Consider the following 14,911-nt stretch of genomic DNA (forward strand, 5'->3'; position numbering starts at 1 on the left):
TGTGGGTGCCTTGGGTGCCCTTGGTGGTGCTGTGGGTGCCCTTGGTGCGCAGGCTCTCCCCTCGGGTGATGAGGCCAGCGTAGCCCTCCTGATGGGAGAAGGCATAGCTGGAACGGCGGTGGAAGGAGCCACGGGGGACGTGGGTGCGCAGCTCCACCGAGGGCTCCGGCTCCCTTCTGGCCTTCCAGCAGATCTTCTGCAAGGAAACAGGGGCCTGGTGACCCTCCCTTGGGGAATCGCATCCATCCCACCACCAGCAACACCCTTACTGGTTCCAGACGCTGGTCCTTGAGGCAGATCCTCACCTGCTGGATGCTGGTGTTGCCTGTGATGGCGTTGTACGAGCGGATGGTCAGTGAGGGGATGGTGTTCACCACCAGGGACAGCAGGACCACCAGCAGGATGTAAGGGTCGGTCAGAGCGTTCTGGGTGGCATCTGTGGGCCATGTTCAAGCAGCAGAGGTGGAGAGGAGAGAGAGCAATGGTGAGGGGACAGCCCCACACTCACAAAGCTGCTAAGGGATCTCAACCAGGATCAAAAAGCAAGACTGCAAGTTCATGAAATGGTCAACCTGTCACCCAGGACCATATAGCAAGAGGATCAGACCAAGGGATGTGATACAGCCAAGCGAAGACGTGATCCACTGGGAAAACAGCTCCTGGCATGGAGCCCGCAATGGGCTGGCCTGGCTCTGGGAGGAATGGACTGCAGGGATTTGGGGCACCTGACCTGGAAAACGGAAGACAGCGGGGGCGATCCTGAAGGCATCGATGCTCTGGGTCAGGAAGGAGAAGAGGCAGAAGAGCAGCAAGCTGGCTGTGACCATCAGGAAAGACAACGCAGTCCAGAATTTGGTGTCCAGGATGATCTGCACGGACATACAACTCCTTGTGAAGGCTGGAGGATGTACTTCCATTTGGCCACTTGTCTCTGCCTCAAGGGAGATCATCCTCAGCTGCACTGGGCAACATCACAGCATGCCTGGGGTCCCTTCACCCGTGTTCCATTTGGACCGGTTCCCTCCAACCCCTCATCCGTGCCAACAGCCTCCAGTTCATCCCCAGCTCAGACACAGGGAGGGGTGCTCACCTCCACGAGGACCGACAGCAAAGCTGAGGTGGCCACCGTGACGGAGAAAGACTCGTAGTCCCCCACAGTCCTGCTGCCAACGTGGTCCTCAAAGGCCCAGAGCGCGATGTAGAAGCTGGTGAGCGACGTGCTGACACCATGCAGGAGCGTCACGCTGAAAATACGATAATTGAAGAGCTTGTCCTGCTGCCCAATGGTGTAGAGCTCAGGGAACCGCAGGCTCTTCTTGGCACTCACGTCCTGCTGGAACACAGAGGGGCTCAAGCATCATCTTCCCACCCTTGGCAGGTTTGCCCTCCAGGCATAGGGGCTGGGTGCAGCCTGGTGGTCCCATACCTGCTCCAGAAGACCCACAGAAAGCACGGGGTAGGCGGTGTAGAAAACGTTGTAGAGAGCAAGGAACCAGCCTTCATAGAGAGGCTACGGGGAGAATGAAGTGGCTGTGAGCTCGGTGGTGCTTTGGGAAGACTCGGAAAGGATGCCCAGGCACTGGGGTGAGGCCAAGTCCTGCCTCAAAACCCATGGAAATCCCTCTGGACTTGTTCTGAGATCTGCATCAGCACTGGGTTGTCTGCAGCACTCTGTGGGTCTTTGGGAGCATGCTGCAGAGGTGGGGCTGGAGCCACACACTGCACTGATAACCTTTGTCCCTTAGGTAGGAGCTCCCATTTTTGGGAGAACCTTGTGGTCCATTTCCCTGCGCATTTGTGAGGCTGAGCTGCTTCTCACAAGAGCTGCCAGTGCCTCTGAGGGCACTTCTCCCAGCCCATGGCCCAAGTGCAAGTAACCAGCTGCATCTCAACCAGGGAGCCCCCAAAAATCAGGGTGGGTACAAAAACCCACAGGAGGGCCGCGTTCCGCACCGATACGCAGCCACTGCTCACCTGGGCCGTGAATCCACTATGAAAAGCAAACCAGATCTGGGTCATGAGGCCAGCAAAGGTCTTGTAGAAGAAGTAGCGGAGGAACTTGCAGATGCGGAGGTAAGCCCAGCGGCCGTGGACGAGCAGCAGGCGCTGCAGGTAGCAGAACTGCGCCAGGGCGAAGTCGCTGCACTGCACGGCTTGCACGCCCTCCAGCCCGCTGATGCCCACCCCGATGTCAGCAGCTGCAGAGGGTGTGAGATGTGGGCAGTGAGGGGTTAGCAGAGCCCTTTTTCTGTAGCGTTTGGTTGCCCAGCAGATTGCGGCCAGGGCTGATGGGTAAAGGGGAAAAGCCCTCCTGCATGTCCGTCGTGTGCCATAGAGTGTGACAGCAGGCACAGCTGGGTGTGCAAAGGGCACAGCCCTGTGCTGGGGGCTGCTGGGGAAGCAGGGGAGTCTTCAAGACATCCCCGTTGCCCAAGCAAGCTGTCCACCCTGCTCCTTTCCATGGTCTTGTGCTTTTCACTCCCTTCCCAGCACAACTGCATTGCAAACTGGATTGGGAATTAGGTTGGAAAATGAGCCAGGGGTTGTGCTGGGAATTGGGTTGGAAGTTGAGTTGAGTGTTCCTCGCCCAGCTCTTCACCTCAAAGGAGAAGTGACACAGTGGAGATGGTAGGTGGGGTTCCACCACTCCCGCTCTAGTTGGATGCTCTAGCCAAAGCCCACCAGCACATCCCCCAGCCTCACTTTTGATCATGTTGACATCGTTGGCCCCGTCCCCAATGGCCAGCGTGGTGGCTTTCTTGTGCTTCTTCACCAGCTGCACGATGAGAGCTTTCTGCTTGGGGGTGACCCTGCAGCAGATGACAGCCTGGCAGCTGGTGGCCAGGTCCACAAAGGCCTTCTCCACCACACTGCCCTTCTCCTGGGGGTCCGTCGTCCCATGGCAAGCCAGGTGCTGCCACAGCTGTCCCTTCTTCTGTAGCACCTCTCCTGTCTGCAGGATTGTGTCCTTAGGGGAGAGCACACATGGTTAGAACCTCACACCAGGGCTGGTCAAGAGGGATGGGGGCTACAAGCAGGTAGGATGGCGCTGGTCTGAGCTCTTTTAGCATAGGGAAACAAATATGGGCATGAAGGGAGGATAACAACATTTCAAATTTGGGTTTTCTAGAGACTGGCAGGGACGTCACAGTGGAATCTGTGATGCTCTCAAATCTCTCTGGTGCAACAAAAAAAAATTTAATCTCTGGGTTTGTCATGCAGTAGGTACAGTTTGAGAGCAATTTGTCCCAGTATGACCAGAATCATAGAGTGATGAAGGTTGGAAAAGACCTCTAAGATCAGCCAGTCCAGCCATCCACCTACCACCAATATTGCCCACTGACCCACATCTCTCAGTACCACATCTGCACCTTGCTTGAAGAAGGGCACATGAGCCCCCAGCTTGGGCCAGTGTGGGTGAAGCCCCCATCACTAAGTGATCAGCGTGAGGTCACCTCCTCTAACATTCATTCCCCATCCCAAAACAGGGTTCCTGTGGCTTTTGCCACCCATTTTGGGGTACCTCCTGGTGCCATCCAATGCCTTGGGGCAGAACCAGCCCCACTTATCTCCTTACCACAAAGTCCCCGCTGATGACAAGAGCTCTCTTCTTGTGGCACAGAGGCTCTGGGTGCTGCTGTGAGGCACAGTCACTGCCACTGATGTTGTTGTTTCTCGCCCAGTAAGCCTCGAGCATCTCACTGTGCAAGGAGGGCACATGGGGCGTGTTGGTCAGCTTTGGCCATGACTCGTTGGTTGGCATTTACCATCTCAAAGCTGGATCCAAGATAGGGCTGGTACCCAATGGTGGGAGCAAGAGGGGCAAAGAGGGGCTGAGAGGGCTCATGAGATGAGAAATCAGCCCTGGTGCATGTGGTTCGGAGGCCAGAGAACCAAGCTGAGCACTTTGCAGCCAAATGTAGGTGCAGAAATGAATGGGGAAGACTGGAAAGGTGTCAGTGGGTGAAGATGGGAATGGACATCCAGGCTGGGATGGGGAAGGAGAAGCATCTCCAGCCCTCCATGCTCGCCCTGCATGGATTCCTATGCCCTTGGATGTCATAGAATCACAAAATCATTAAGGCTGGAAAAGATCTCTAAGGTCATCCAGTGCAACTGTCCATCTACCACCAATACTGCCCACTAACCACATCCCTGAGTGCCACACCTCTGTGATTCCAGGAACCCCCTGATGTCACGACCCAGAAGGTCAGGATTCCTCACCTCACTTCCTTCTCCTCCAGGATCTCCATGTCATCTGTGAGCAGCTTGCATGCATAGCCAACATTCATTGCTGTTTCTGCAATACAGGGACATCAGTGGGCTCTTGTGCCCCCCTACCATCCCAGGACATCAGCCCTGGAGGCCAACAGGTGCTGGGACTGTTCTGCACCCTATGCCATCATGCAGACAGCTTCCCCTGCCTCAGTTTCCCCACAGGTAATGTGATCTGTGGGTCGTGCTATTGTTCTGTATGAATGGAACAGCAGAGCCCCACTATTGCTTCCTCCCAGGGTCTCATCTGATCTCTGGTCCTGGTTGGGGAAGAAACTGAAATGTGTTGGTGGGGTCTGGGGCTGGCTCCACTGACCTTGTTTGTCTCCCGTCAGCACCCACACTTTGATGTTGCCCAGTTTCAGCAGCTGGATGGTCTCAGGGACCCCTTCTTGCAACTTGTCCTCAATGGCTGTGACCCCAAGCAGCTGGAGGGAAGGTGCCATGACGTGGGGCAGGGGGTCAGGGCAAGCTGAAGGTTAATCCTGGCTCCAACCAGGGGTCTCCTGCAAGCTCCATCCCCTTCCCATGGGTGGACATGTTGCAAAACCACCCAAGGGCTATCTCCACCTGCCCTGCCACCCAGAGGATTGGTGTCGGGTTGGACTCTTCCCCCTCCACCCCAAAAGAGCTGAACCCCTCCGTGCTCCTACCCTCTGTGGGGCCAGCAGGGAACAGGGCAAGGCGTTCCTCCCCACCCCTGGCCCCATCCCACCTCCAGGTCCTGCTCCATCTCCTCGTACAGCCTGTCCAGCTCACACGCCCGGCCCTGCAGCAGGACGCTGGCCATGCGGTGCCTCCTGCTCCACTCGTCGTACTCCGCCTCGCTCAGCTCCTTGCTGGCCAGGCATAACGTCCTCAGGGTCTCTTCTGCAAAGTGCTGCCAAGATGAGACATCGTGTCCTCCTCACCTTGACTCTGTGCTCACATGGGTCTGAGGTCTCCTCTGGGCTCTGTCTGCCCCCCACCCCAGGAGTGATCATAGAATCACAGAATATCCCGCTGGAAGGGACCCATCAGGATCATCAGGTCCAACTCCTGGCTCCTCGCAGGACCCAAATATCAGACCCTACGTCTGAGAGCGATGCAGAACACCAAGAAGGGGATTTGGTGCCCTCAGCCCCCATTCCAGGTGCATTTGAGGCTCAGAGCGGAAGGGGGAAAGACAGAGCTAAATCCTAAAGCCAGAGTGGGGACAGAGAAGCAGCGGGGCACCCAACCAATCCCTCATGACCCAGCTGCTGTGGGACTCACATCCAGAGCCCTCTCGGTGAAGTCCTGGTTGGGTCCCCGACCCCGCAGCCTCTCCAGGATCACAGTGTCAGCCCCTTTGCTGTAGAGCCGGATGGTGCCCTGTGGGTCCCTCACTGGGAGGCAGAAAGGACAGAGCTGCTCTTCGCCGTCCCCTTGTAAGGCACCACCCTGCAGCCACCTCAGCTCACCCAACACCGACATCCTCTTGCGATCGCTGTTGAAGTCCAGCATGGCCAGCACTTGGAACGTCCTCTTCACCCCCATCTCGCTGATGGTGATGGTGTCCTGCGTTCGGGACAGGAAGACGTAACCCAAGCTCCTGGCTGCCAGCACCAGTGCTTCCTCATCTGGAGAAGCCGCCTGGTAAACCAGTTGGTCTGTGGAAGAGAAGCAAGGATTGGGTGAGGACACACCGAGATGAGCATCCCTCAAACACCTGGAACGCCTCAGCCTTGCACCGACGTTACTGATGGAGACCTTGAAGCCTGAGCTACCAAGCTAGGGAAAGTCATAGAACAGAGCTGTAGGAACACAGAACATCTCGAGTTGGAAGGGACCCGTGAGGATCATCAAGTCCAACTCCTTCAGCTCCTTAGAATCATTTTTCTAAACATGTTCCAAAGGATAAAGGTTAAAAAACATGCATTCAGCACAACCGACCCCCCCGATCCATCCCATTTCAGGAGCCTTGTTTGGTTTACAGTCATACACACTTTTGCTGAAGATGATTTAAATCCACCAAATCTTGAAATTTAAAAATACGTATTTTTTAACTTCTGTTGAGTTCATGAGAAGAGAGAATAACAGCTGTGTGAGTACAGTGTGCTCTTCGTCCTCATTAAGCAAGGACCACCACTCCCCATGGGACCCCAGCACCACTCCCAACAGGACCCCAACAACACGGATCCCCACGCCGACCCCAGTGGGATCCCACCCCCGTTCCCAATGGGATCCCAGTGCCACTCCCAGTCCCTATCCCTATCCAACAGAAAACCCCAGCCTAGGCAGTTCATATCAACGATATCACGGCCCCTGTGCCTCGAAGGGAACCCCCTCATAGGGGACCCCAACCCACCTCCCCTCTCCTCCACCATGACGGTGTGGCAGAGGGCCAGCAGCCGCAGGAACTCCCGCAGCACCGGATCCTTGTTTTGTTGCACTGCTTCCCGGAGCCCCACGTTGTTGGAGTCCAACATCTTCTCCCCATGGCAGCTCTGGGTCAGCACCAACCCCTGCAAGAGGCACGGGCAGGCTGTAGGAACCCAAGACACCAACAACGGGGCCACCCTATGATGCTCTGCCGTGGTCATATTTGGCCCCATGCTATGCAGGAGAGGGGAATTACGCACTGGTGGCTGTTTGTTCTCATGGCCCGTGTCCAAACCTGCCAAAATAAGAGACAGCTCAGTTACTGAAGAGCTGGGAGCATCGCTTGGCAAGAGCTCCAAGCAGCTTTTTGCTAGGAGGGATTGCTGGGATTCTTTTGCTGGCCAGAAGACTGGCAAGGAGGGAATTTCCAGTGCTGGCCCAGTGTCTGTCCATTGTGAGCCATTGGGGCATTCAGGTTTGACTGATTTCATTCTTGAAGAGCTCAGACTTTCTATGTTTTTCATGTTGACAGTGCAGGTCTGGCTTTCACCTGCATTTCCAGTTGTCAGAAGGTAGAAAGGATTGTGTCAGTGCTGCTATCAGAGGTGCAATGTGATACACAGGAAGAAGAGGATTGAGTTTATTCCTGCTTAGAAACTTTGCCAAATGTTTTTTTTCTCCTCTTTCCTTTTGTCCCTGTTTGTCTCAGGTGTTTGATAAGGATCTCAGGAAAAAGGAGCTCTGTGCTAAAGCTCTGCCCCTCGCTGCTCTCTAAATGTCACTAATTAAGCACCAAAAGCCAGCCAAGAGCTCGAGTAAATGTAGCAATGAGAGAAGGAAGGAATTGGCAGTTCTGGGGTTTCTGAGGGGAAAAAAGTAATCTGAATCACTAAAGAAAGCAAAGAGCACCACATGCACTCACCATGAGAATAAATCATAAAGGGAAGGACGACTTCTTCACCTCCTCCTCCTTCACCTCCTCCTCCTTCACTTCCTCCACCACCACCAAGACCAACCCACATACCCCAAGCTTCCCAGCAAGCCAGAGAAGAGAAAAGAACCAAAGTGACCTCCAGCCAAAGCCTGGCTTCAACCCAACTCTGCAATCCCTACCAACCTGCCACCACCACAAGTTACCGTAGATGCTCCCGTTGACGCAGCACTTCTTGAAGCTCATGATGTTCTGCGTCAAGGTGCCCGTCTTGTCCGAGAAGATGTACTCCACCTGGCCAAGCTGGTCGTTGAGGCTGGTGCTCCTGGCTTTGGCTGGGATGTCCTTGACAGCATAATACATCTCCAAATCCCAGTTGATGAAAAAGCTGTTCACCAGGTAGATGAATTCAAACCTAGAGTGGGAATGCGAGAAAGGAGTTATCGCCTTCGTCGGTTGGTCATCCTCCGCCTGTCCACCATTTCCAACGTTGGCGCGTGCGTCTTTGCATCACCTTTGCTTGGGTGCTGAGCCCCTTTTGTGGCAGCCCCACTCTGTGGCTGCAAGCCAAGGTGCCAGATGATGGGCAAGGGGAGGGAGGGGGGCACTGAGTGCCAGCTGTGTGCAATCTGCATCTTTCTTACGTGATATACATGGACATGGGTATGATGACGCTCAGGAGAATGGTGAAGCCCCAGAAGCTGAAGAAAGCCTGCTTGGCAGGAGTCGTGTGCTTATAGAGAGCAGCGAGGTAGCTGTGTTTCTCTTGGAACATCTTGGCCCAGAACCCTGAGGCAATGGCGAGGCACAGCGATGTGACCAGCAGCACCAGAAAGATCTGATGGGGGAAGGCAGGTTGAGAATGGCGCATCCCTCAGAGCCTACCAGACCAACCATTGTCCCTTGCAGCCCTTCTCACTGCATCCCCTGGTCGTGAAGCTGCTTTGAGACCACACAGAAGTTGAAGGCTATCCTGGGCTGAGACGAAGGATCGTGGCATAGAATTCAGTTGAACACATCCACAACAAACAGAGTGAAACCCAACTTCCCCACCTTCCTGACCCCAACCCAAACCCTACCCAAGAGGAATGCCAGCAGTCAGTTGGAGAAGAGATGACAACACAGCCACCAGGAACTGGACCAAGAACTGAGCAAAATACTTCAAGCTTAACAAAATCAGCATCGCCCAAGGAAGCAGTGCCTCACGAGGAAGCTTCTAAGCACCCCCAGGAGGCGTTTGCACAGCTCTTACTATGACCACCAGGCGGTCCATCATGTGGTCCAGCTTGGTTTTCTTCCTCTTGATCTTTCCGCAGTTCCTCATAATTTTAGAATCAGATCCTGGGCGAGAAACCGTTTTGTAAGTAAAAATGCAAAAAAAGCTCCTTCCACCGCCCTCAGCCCTCCTCTACCCACAGCCAACGCACGGCCAAGAGGACATGAAGGGACGTGGATCCAGGACACGACGCAGGGAAATACAGAATCCTGGAGCTGGTGCTCACCTGCATAGAGAACCAAGCCGTAACACGTGTCGGTGTTGCGGAGTTTGCAGCCCCTCAGCAGAATCCTGTCGCCATCGAGCGCGTGCGTCTCGCCTCTCCACTGCAGCACACCAGTGAAGCTGTGCATGCGGCTGTTGGGCTCCTCGCAGGTCACTCTCCCTGGAGCAGAGCACACAGAGCAGGCGTTGGCTGTGGGGGAAACGCGAGGTCCTTCGTTTCCTCCAGAGAAGAGGATTTCTCAAGGGATAATTCAGACTTTTCCTGCACGTCTTCCAGCTGTGGGATGGGAGACTCGGGTTAAGGCTGTGCTGGAGCACCAGCCTGCTGTGCCCAGTCGAGGAACCACATGGGATAAAGCACCAAATCCTTAATTCCAACTGCTGTTGACACAGCATCCTATGCAGGACCAAAGGGGGAAAAAAATCCAGGGTCTGAGCTCATGTCTGGATGCTCAGATTTTGATTCTGGTAGGAAAACAGACATTGAGCCATGCGCAAACCCGATGGCCCCCATCCTACCCAACAGCCCTCATCCCAACCCTGTGCCCCCCATCCTAATCCAGTAGTCCCTATCCTAACCCCCATCCTAACCCAACCCCAACCACGCTGCTGGGGAAGGGTCTCCATGCAGACCCTTTAGTAGGGACCACCCTCCAGGTCTGGAGGTGCTGAGTGAGGGCATTTGGTGTCTCTGGGGACAGAGTGAGGCCAATGGGAGACCTCTGGAGGCTGCCCCGATGTGACCATGGGGTGGAGGCCACATCCTCAGCCATCTGGGTTTCTCACCATCAAAGGCAGCCAAGCTCTCCTCACTTGTTAGCTCCTGGTGGGTGACCAGGAGGGCTTGTCTGAACTTCAGGTTTGTTTCTCTGCAAAAAAGAGTCAGCGAGGGAAGAATGAAACAACCCTACAGGGCAAAAGCACTGTTAATTCTGCTATCGGGCCCATGGGACAGAAGTTGACATTAATTGTTGGGTGATTACATGAGCAATGGTGATGAAAAGCAAGATAGGGAGCTATCGTGGCAGACATCAAGCAGGAAAAAAGCCCCGGCCCCGGAGACCCTGTCATTAAATCATCCAGCAGACGAGCAGGAGGGATGAGGAGCTGGAAGGGAATGGAGATGAGGAGATAGACCTGAGGTCACGAGCTGCTCTGCAGGGTGCAGGGTTTTCCCCAAAACCGTAGCCTGAAAATTTCCTTGGCCTTCCAATTTTCAAAATCCTTGGGGCCAAATGAAAGGCTCCTTCCATTGCTGCAGTGTCTGTAAGGTTGGCTGTTGGAGGACCCCCCAGATTTCGTGGTTTCTGCAGGACTGCCAGCCTCCCTAGCACACCTGACCCCCATTTCTGGTGGTGCCCAGGGCTGGAGAGCTCAGCCCACAGCCGGGACATCCAGCACTGCTCACCCATCGATGTCACAGGTCTCCACGTAGCAGAGGCTGCTGGGCTCTGAGCTGCACAGCAGGAGCATGTCGGCCTGCAGGAGCAAAGGGAAAGCACCTGGTTGGGTCTCCCCTTGCTGAGCCCCCCTTGGCACACCAGCCGCCAGCCACGGGGCGCTGCTCACTGGGACGAGGCTGTCCTTGTGCAGGCGGACGACGTCCCCAACGCAGACATCGCGCCACTTCTGCCAGCGGAAGCTGAAGGGGAATTCAGAACGCATGAATATTGCAGCCCCGCGGTCACAGCAGGGTTAGAATATTGCACGGCAGGGTCAACGCTGCATCCATCCTCTGGAGCAGCCTGTGGCTCTCCTGGCTTCTTGGGGTCTGCAGGGCGTTGCTGGTTCCTCTGTGGCCATCAGGGCACCACGAGTGGCACAGGACTGCTTTGTCACATCCATACCCCCATGCCTACAGGCAGACCAGCGCTTCTTGGACCTGTTGGGATACAAACATCCTTCCAAAGAAACTCCCGGAGCTGCACCAGATCTGGGGGGCGATGCAAGCTTGCAAGGCCTGGTGCCACCAAAACACTGAACTCAGGGGTGCTCAGCACTCCGGATGCTCCATCACTGCTTCACTGCAAGGAAAGCACGAACCCTTCTCCCCAGAGCCCCTTACCTCTCCCCAGACAGGATCTCACAGGGCCTGCTGTTGATGTTTCTGTCACTTTGGTGTCGGCCCTGGGCAGAAGAGAGAAGAAGAATTGGATGGGCCATGCCAGGTGTTCTTGTGCCATGAAAGCAACCCTCTTAACACCATAACCTCTTTGGGTTCCTCAGCCCCAGGACAGGATCTGCTCATTGAAGCACCCTGGAGATGCATTCTGATGAATGAAGGGGCAGAACTCCCCCCAAGATGGCCCTAGGGGGCAAACTGTGACTACAGCCATGGATTGGGATATTACAGATATCACTCCTAAAGGAAGGAGACCATCTGGCCACATCCTTTCAAAGGGAAAATACGAAGTGATTTGGATGTTACAGAGCTGATGGTGTCTCAGGTACATTGAATGATGGCATCTCCCAAACTTTCCACAGCAAAGGAGCCCGTTCTGCTGACCACCCCTCAGTACCCACGCTCACAATGTCATCCATCAGGTCCCGTAGGGCACGGATGGTGAGAAGGCAGCTCAGGGGGAAGAGCAGAGTGTACCAGGGCAGCGTGGAGATCTCAGGAAAGGTCTGGGGAAAGAAAAGGGCACCTCAGTGACCAAACTCCCATCCCGCCATGGGACACCTCGGGTCCCAGCTCTCCTCCTTAGAATGGCCCAAAAAAGGCAGGAACCAAGCCAAGATTTGGGGACGGTAGGATTTTTGTCTGGCAGTTTTCTGTATGATCTTATTTTATATCCAAACCCAACCGATTTAAAGGAATCATATTTTATCTCAGCTTCAGCCGCTCAGAGGTCCTGAAATCCGATGAACGCTACTGCAGATCGGTGCCCCTGATGCCATCTTACAGCATAGGCACAAAAGGGGAACCCACGTCAGCTCCAGATCCCATCCGTAAAGGTCAGAGGTGGGAACACAAGTGTCCCTACAAATGGCCGCCCTGCTCCGAGCACCAGACAGCCCTGCTTTGGTAACAGTCCCTCATGCTCGTGCTTCTCCCTCGCATCCATCTCACCTGCAGGAGGATGACGAAGACAAAGTAGACGTTGGCCATGCGGTGGAACTGCTCGTAGAGGTTCAGCGGGAGGAAGGTGAGGACGTTGTACTTGGCCGTCTTAATGGCGTTGCCCTGCCAAAATGATGGCAGCTTAAAGCCAGAGCGGGGGCCCAGCACCAGAAACGGCCCTTGGTTGGCGCCGCCTGACTCACCGCGTATTTCTTCTTGCTCACGCAGAAGGCAGATTTCTTCCTGAGCTGCTCGTGGTGGGCTCTGTTGTTGGCCTGCACTTCCCAGGTGAAAGCTGGAGGAGCTCGTGGTCACCCAGTGGCTGTGCTCAGCCACCCCCCCTGCCCTCCGGGGACACTGGGACCCGTTGTGGTGCTCATGGTGAGCTGGGGAGACGCGCTTCCATGGCGCTATTATTAAGGATGCTTGTTCCCCTTCTGATGCTCTTCCTGCTACCCCAGTGTAGCACCACCAAGCTGCGACATCCCAGCCACGACCCCAACTCCTGCACCCATCTGATGGGCCACCTTTATGCCAGTCCTCCATTCTACTGCCCAAAGAAAGGAAAATCCCAGCCCGCGCTCATTGCGCACCAACCTGGCTGCCCCTTCTGCTCACGCTCACAGCCCAGGGCTGGGTCCTGCCCGTCCATGCTGCCACCTCTACCAGGACCTGGGGACAAGGACACAGAATACCCACAATGCTGAACCACAGCGGGACCCACTGGGATGCCCAGCAGCTGAGCTTCACCCCTATGGGGCAGGACAGAGAAAGTGCAGTGGCATTCTTAACGTTTGAACGTCACAGAAGTGGTGACACAAAAGCATTATCTTTTGGATTTCCATCACACATGCGGCCTTGATGGGTTTACTCCAAGGTGTTGGTGTGGGGCTGGGCCCCTCGTGCCCTCAGGTTTGGACTGCAGCTCCCTTTCAGCCTCAGTCTGCGCTCTGACCACTCAAAGATTCCTCTCCAACGAAGACATGGGAAATCATTGAAGGAGAGCCTCTCCTCACGTCGCCATCGCACCCATCGTGCCGAAGGAGCACAAGGAGCACCGCCCTCACTGATGACGAGATTCCCCTCCACTCACTGACCTCCCCACGGGTCATTAGGGCAGATTAATTAATGTTTGTGCAGCTCTTTGTGATCCCGACACGTCAGAAGCCGGCGAGGCGTAAAGCATCCATTACCCCATCATTTTATAACCTCCCCCCCAGGAGTCCATCCCTGCTGTTTCTCACCTCATTCCTCTGATCCCTTTTTTCCCATTCTTCCACAGAAGAGTCTCCTCCCATCACTCCCAATGACACAGGCTGATGCTGGGAGCCCCACACTCACTGCAGAGCCCACCTCACCCCACACCAAGGTGACCCCAAAAGGGCAGCAACCCGGCTTTGTCTGAGAACTCGGACCAAAACCCAAAGCTTTTATCCACCACCAAAGGCTCTGCTTTTGTCCCTGCATCCTAAGTGACCCCGCCAGCTCGGCACATCTGTGTCCTGAGGAAGAGGAGGATGCTGCAGAGAGGTGAGATGCTGCTGCTTTGCTCTGCTCCAGGACGTGGCTGTGACATCCACAACCCCCCCACGTCCACAGCGCTTCCAAATCCCAAACCCTGACTGCTGTCACCCCCTGTGCTCTGCTCCCAGTTGATGCCAAACGAGCTCACTGCTCATTAAGCACCTGCAGACACGGGGCTCTCCGAGGAGCACAGTGAGCTGGGAAACGGAGCCTGCACAGAGCACAGAGATCCCGACCCCGCAGCACCCCGATGGCAGAGCAGGAGAGTGCCCGACACGCAGGGCTTCCAGTCAGGGGTTAAAATGCAGCCACTTGAGGCGTGCTCCTGGTTAATTAGGGTCAGAGCGAGGCGGAGCTGCCCTGTGATGAGCACCGGGTGTGGATCGGAGCGGAAACGCCCGCGCATCCCGGCAGCTCCTGCCCAGGGAACACGTGGGGCCGTGAATTTCCCTCCTGCTGCTGTTTGCTCACCCTGTAACTGCACCTGGATGCTGCTTTGATCCGACCCCACAGGAAAACACAGCATCCCCAGTCCCTGTTGCCAACGCCATCCCTGTCCCCATCCCCATCCCCAATCCCATCCCCATGAACCCAATCCCAGCCAGGCAAGGACCGAAGCGGTGTCCAAACGCCCTCCAAAGCAACACAGACAGACGCAGCCCCCAGCGCAGCCCCTCACGCCCCCCCCCGCACCCACTGGTGCCCCGGTGCGGGTGAGAAGAAGGGCAAAAAGGAAGAGGGGAAAAGCGGCCGCAATACCTGCGCCGATCCCGGCCGTGGCCCCGCTGCCTGCGCCCTGCCCACGCGGGTTTGTGGGACAGCCCCCGCCACACCCCCGGCACCGATCCGGCCCTCCTGGCTGCTCCCCATGGGGCACCGCATCCCCCCGGCACCAGGGAAGCACGGCACAGCCCTACATCAGCTCCGAGGGGAGATGGAAGCCTCAGCACGGGGGTGAGGATGGCCCCCTTTGGCACCAGCGCCGCGGGGAGGAGTGGGGATGGGCGCAACCCCACTGAGCCGGGGGGCTCCCAGGTTTCGGCCCCGTAGGAGAGAAGATACAAATCAGCTCTTTGCTCACCAAAGCTTTGGCGTCAGGACCAGCAACCCCCAGAGCCGCACGGCAGCGCTGAGAGCTCCGTCCCAGCACAAGTCCCCACCGCTCCGGTCCCGCCGTCGTTAGATTAATTGCTCACCGCAATTAACCGCAGAAACCCGGAGGCGATTAAGCCAGTGCTGGGCTGGCAGTCCATAAAGCACTCAGCGAACGCGG

The 14,911-nt window shown here is 55.9% G+C and overlaps 1 protein-coding gene across 1 annotated transcript in view; it reads right to left on the reverse strand.

Annotated features, from left to right (window-relative positions):
- The window catches only part of ATP8B3 (ATPase phospholipid transporting 8B3), a 13,312-nt gene extending 165 nt beyond the window's left edge, over positions 1-13,147 (reverse strand). The window contains exons 1-28 of the mRNA XM_042835439.1: positions 13,144-13,147; positions 12,712-12,786; positions 12,318-12,409; positions 12,124-12,237; positions 11,580-11,678; positions 11,116-11,177; positions 10,620-10,692; positions 10,459-10,529; positions 9,837-9,919; positions 9,052-9,210; positions 8,802-8,890; positions 8,194-8,387; positions 7,756-7,964; positions 6,879-6,913; positions 6,605-6,761; positions 5,718-5,906; positions 5,530-5,642; positions 4,991-5,155; positions 4,592-4,703; positions 4,225-4,300; positions 3,578-3,701; positions 2,704-2,968; positions 1,975-2,198; positions 1,427-1,510; positions 1,091-1,330; positions 731-869; positions 306-436; positions 10-196 (exon numbers count right to left, since the gene is read on the reverse strand). Coding sequence (XP_042691373.1) covers positions 10-196; positions 306-436; positions 731-869; positions 1,091-1,330; positions 1,427-1,510; positions 1,975-2,198; positions 2,704-2,968; positions 3,578-3,701; positions 4,225-4,300; positions 4,592-4,703; positions 4,991-5,155; positions 5,530-5,642; positions 5,718-5,906; positions 6,605-6,761; positions 6,879-6,913; positions 7,756-7,964; positions 8,194-8,387; positions 8,802-8,890; positions 9,052-9,210; positions 9,837-9,919; positions 10,459-10,529; positions 10,620-10,692; positions 11,116-11,177; positions 11,580-11,678; positions 12,124-12,237; positions 12,318-12,409; positions 12,712-12,786; positions 13,144-13,147 — 3,565 coding nt within the window. The remainder of the gene's footprint in view (positions 1-9; positions 197-305; positions 437-730; positions 870-1,090; positions 1,331-1,426; positions 1,511-1,974; positions 2,199-2,703; positions 2,969-3,577; positions 3,702-4,224; positions 4,301-4,591; positions 4,704-4,990; positions 5,156-5,529; positions 5,643-5,717; positions 5,907-6,604; positions 6,762-6,878; positions 6,914-7,755; positions 7,965-8,193; positions 8,388-8,801; positions 8,891-9,051; positions 9,211-9,836; positions 9,920-10,458; positions 10,530-10,619; positions 10,693-11,115; positions 11,178-11,579; positions 11,679-12,123; positions 12,238-12,317; positions 12,410-12,711; positions 12,787-13,143) is intronic.
- Between the last annotated feature and the right edge of the window lie 1,764 nt (positions 13,148-14,911).

This window comes from Centrocercus urophasianus, unplaced genomic scaffold (genome assembly GCF_019232065.1).
Source record: "Centrocercus urophasianus isolate 14NV4802_14NV808 unplaced genomic scaffold, USGS_Curo_1.0 seq_523, whole genome shotgun sequence".
Classification (NCBI taxonomy): domain Eukaryota; kingdom Metazoa; phylum Chordata; class Aves; order Galliformes; family Phasianidae; genus Centrocercus; species Centrocercus urophasianus.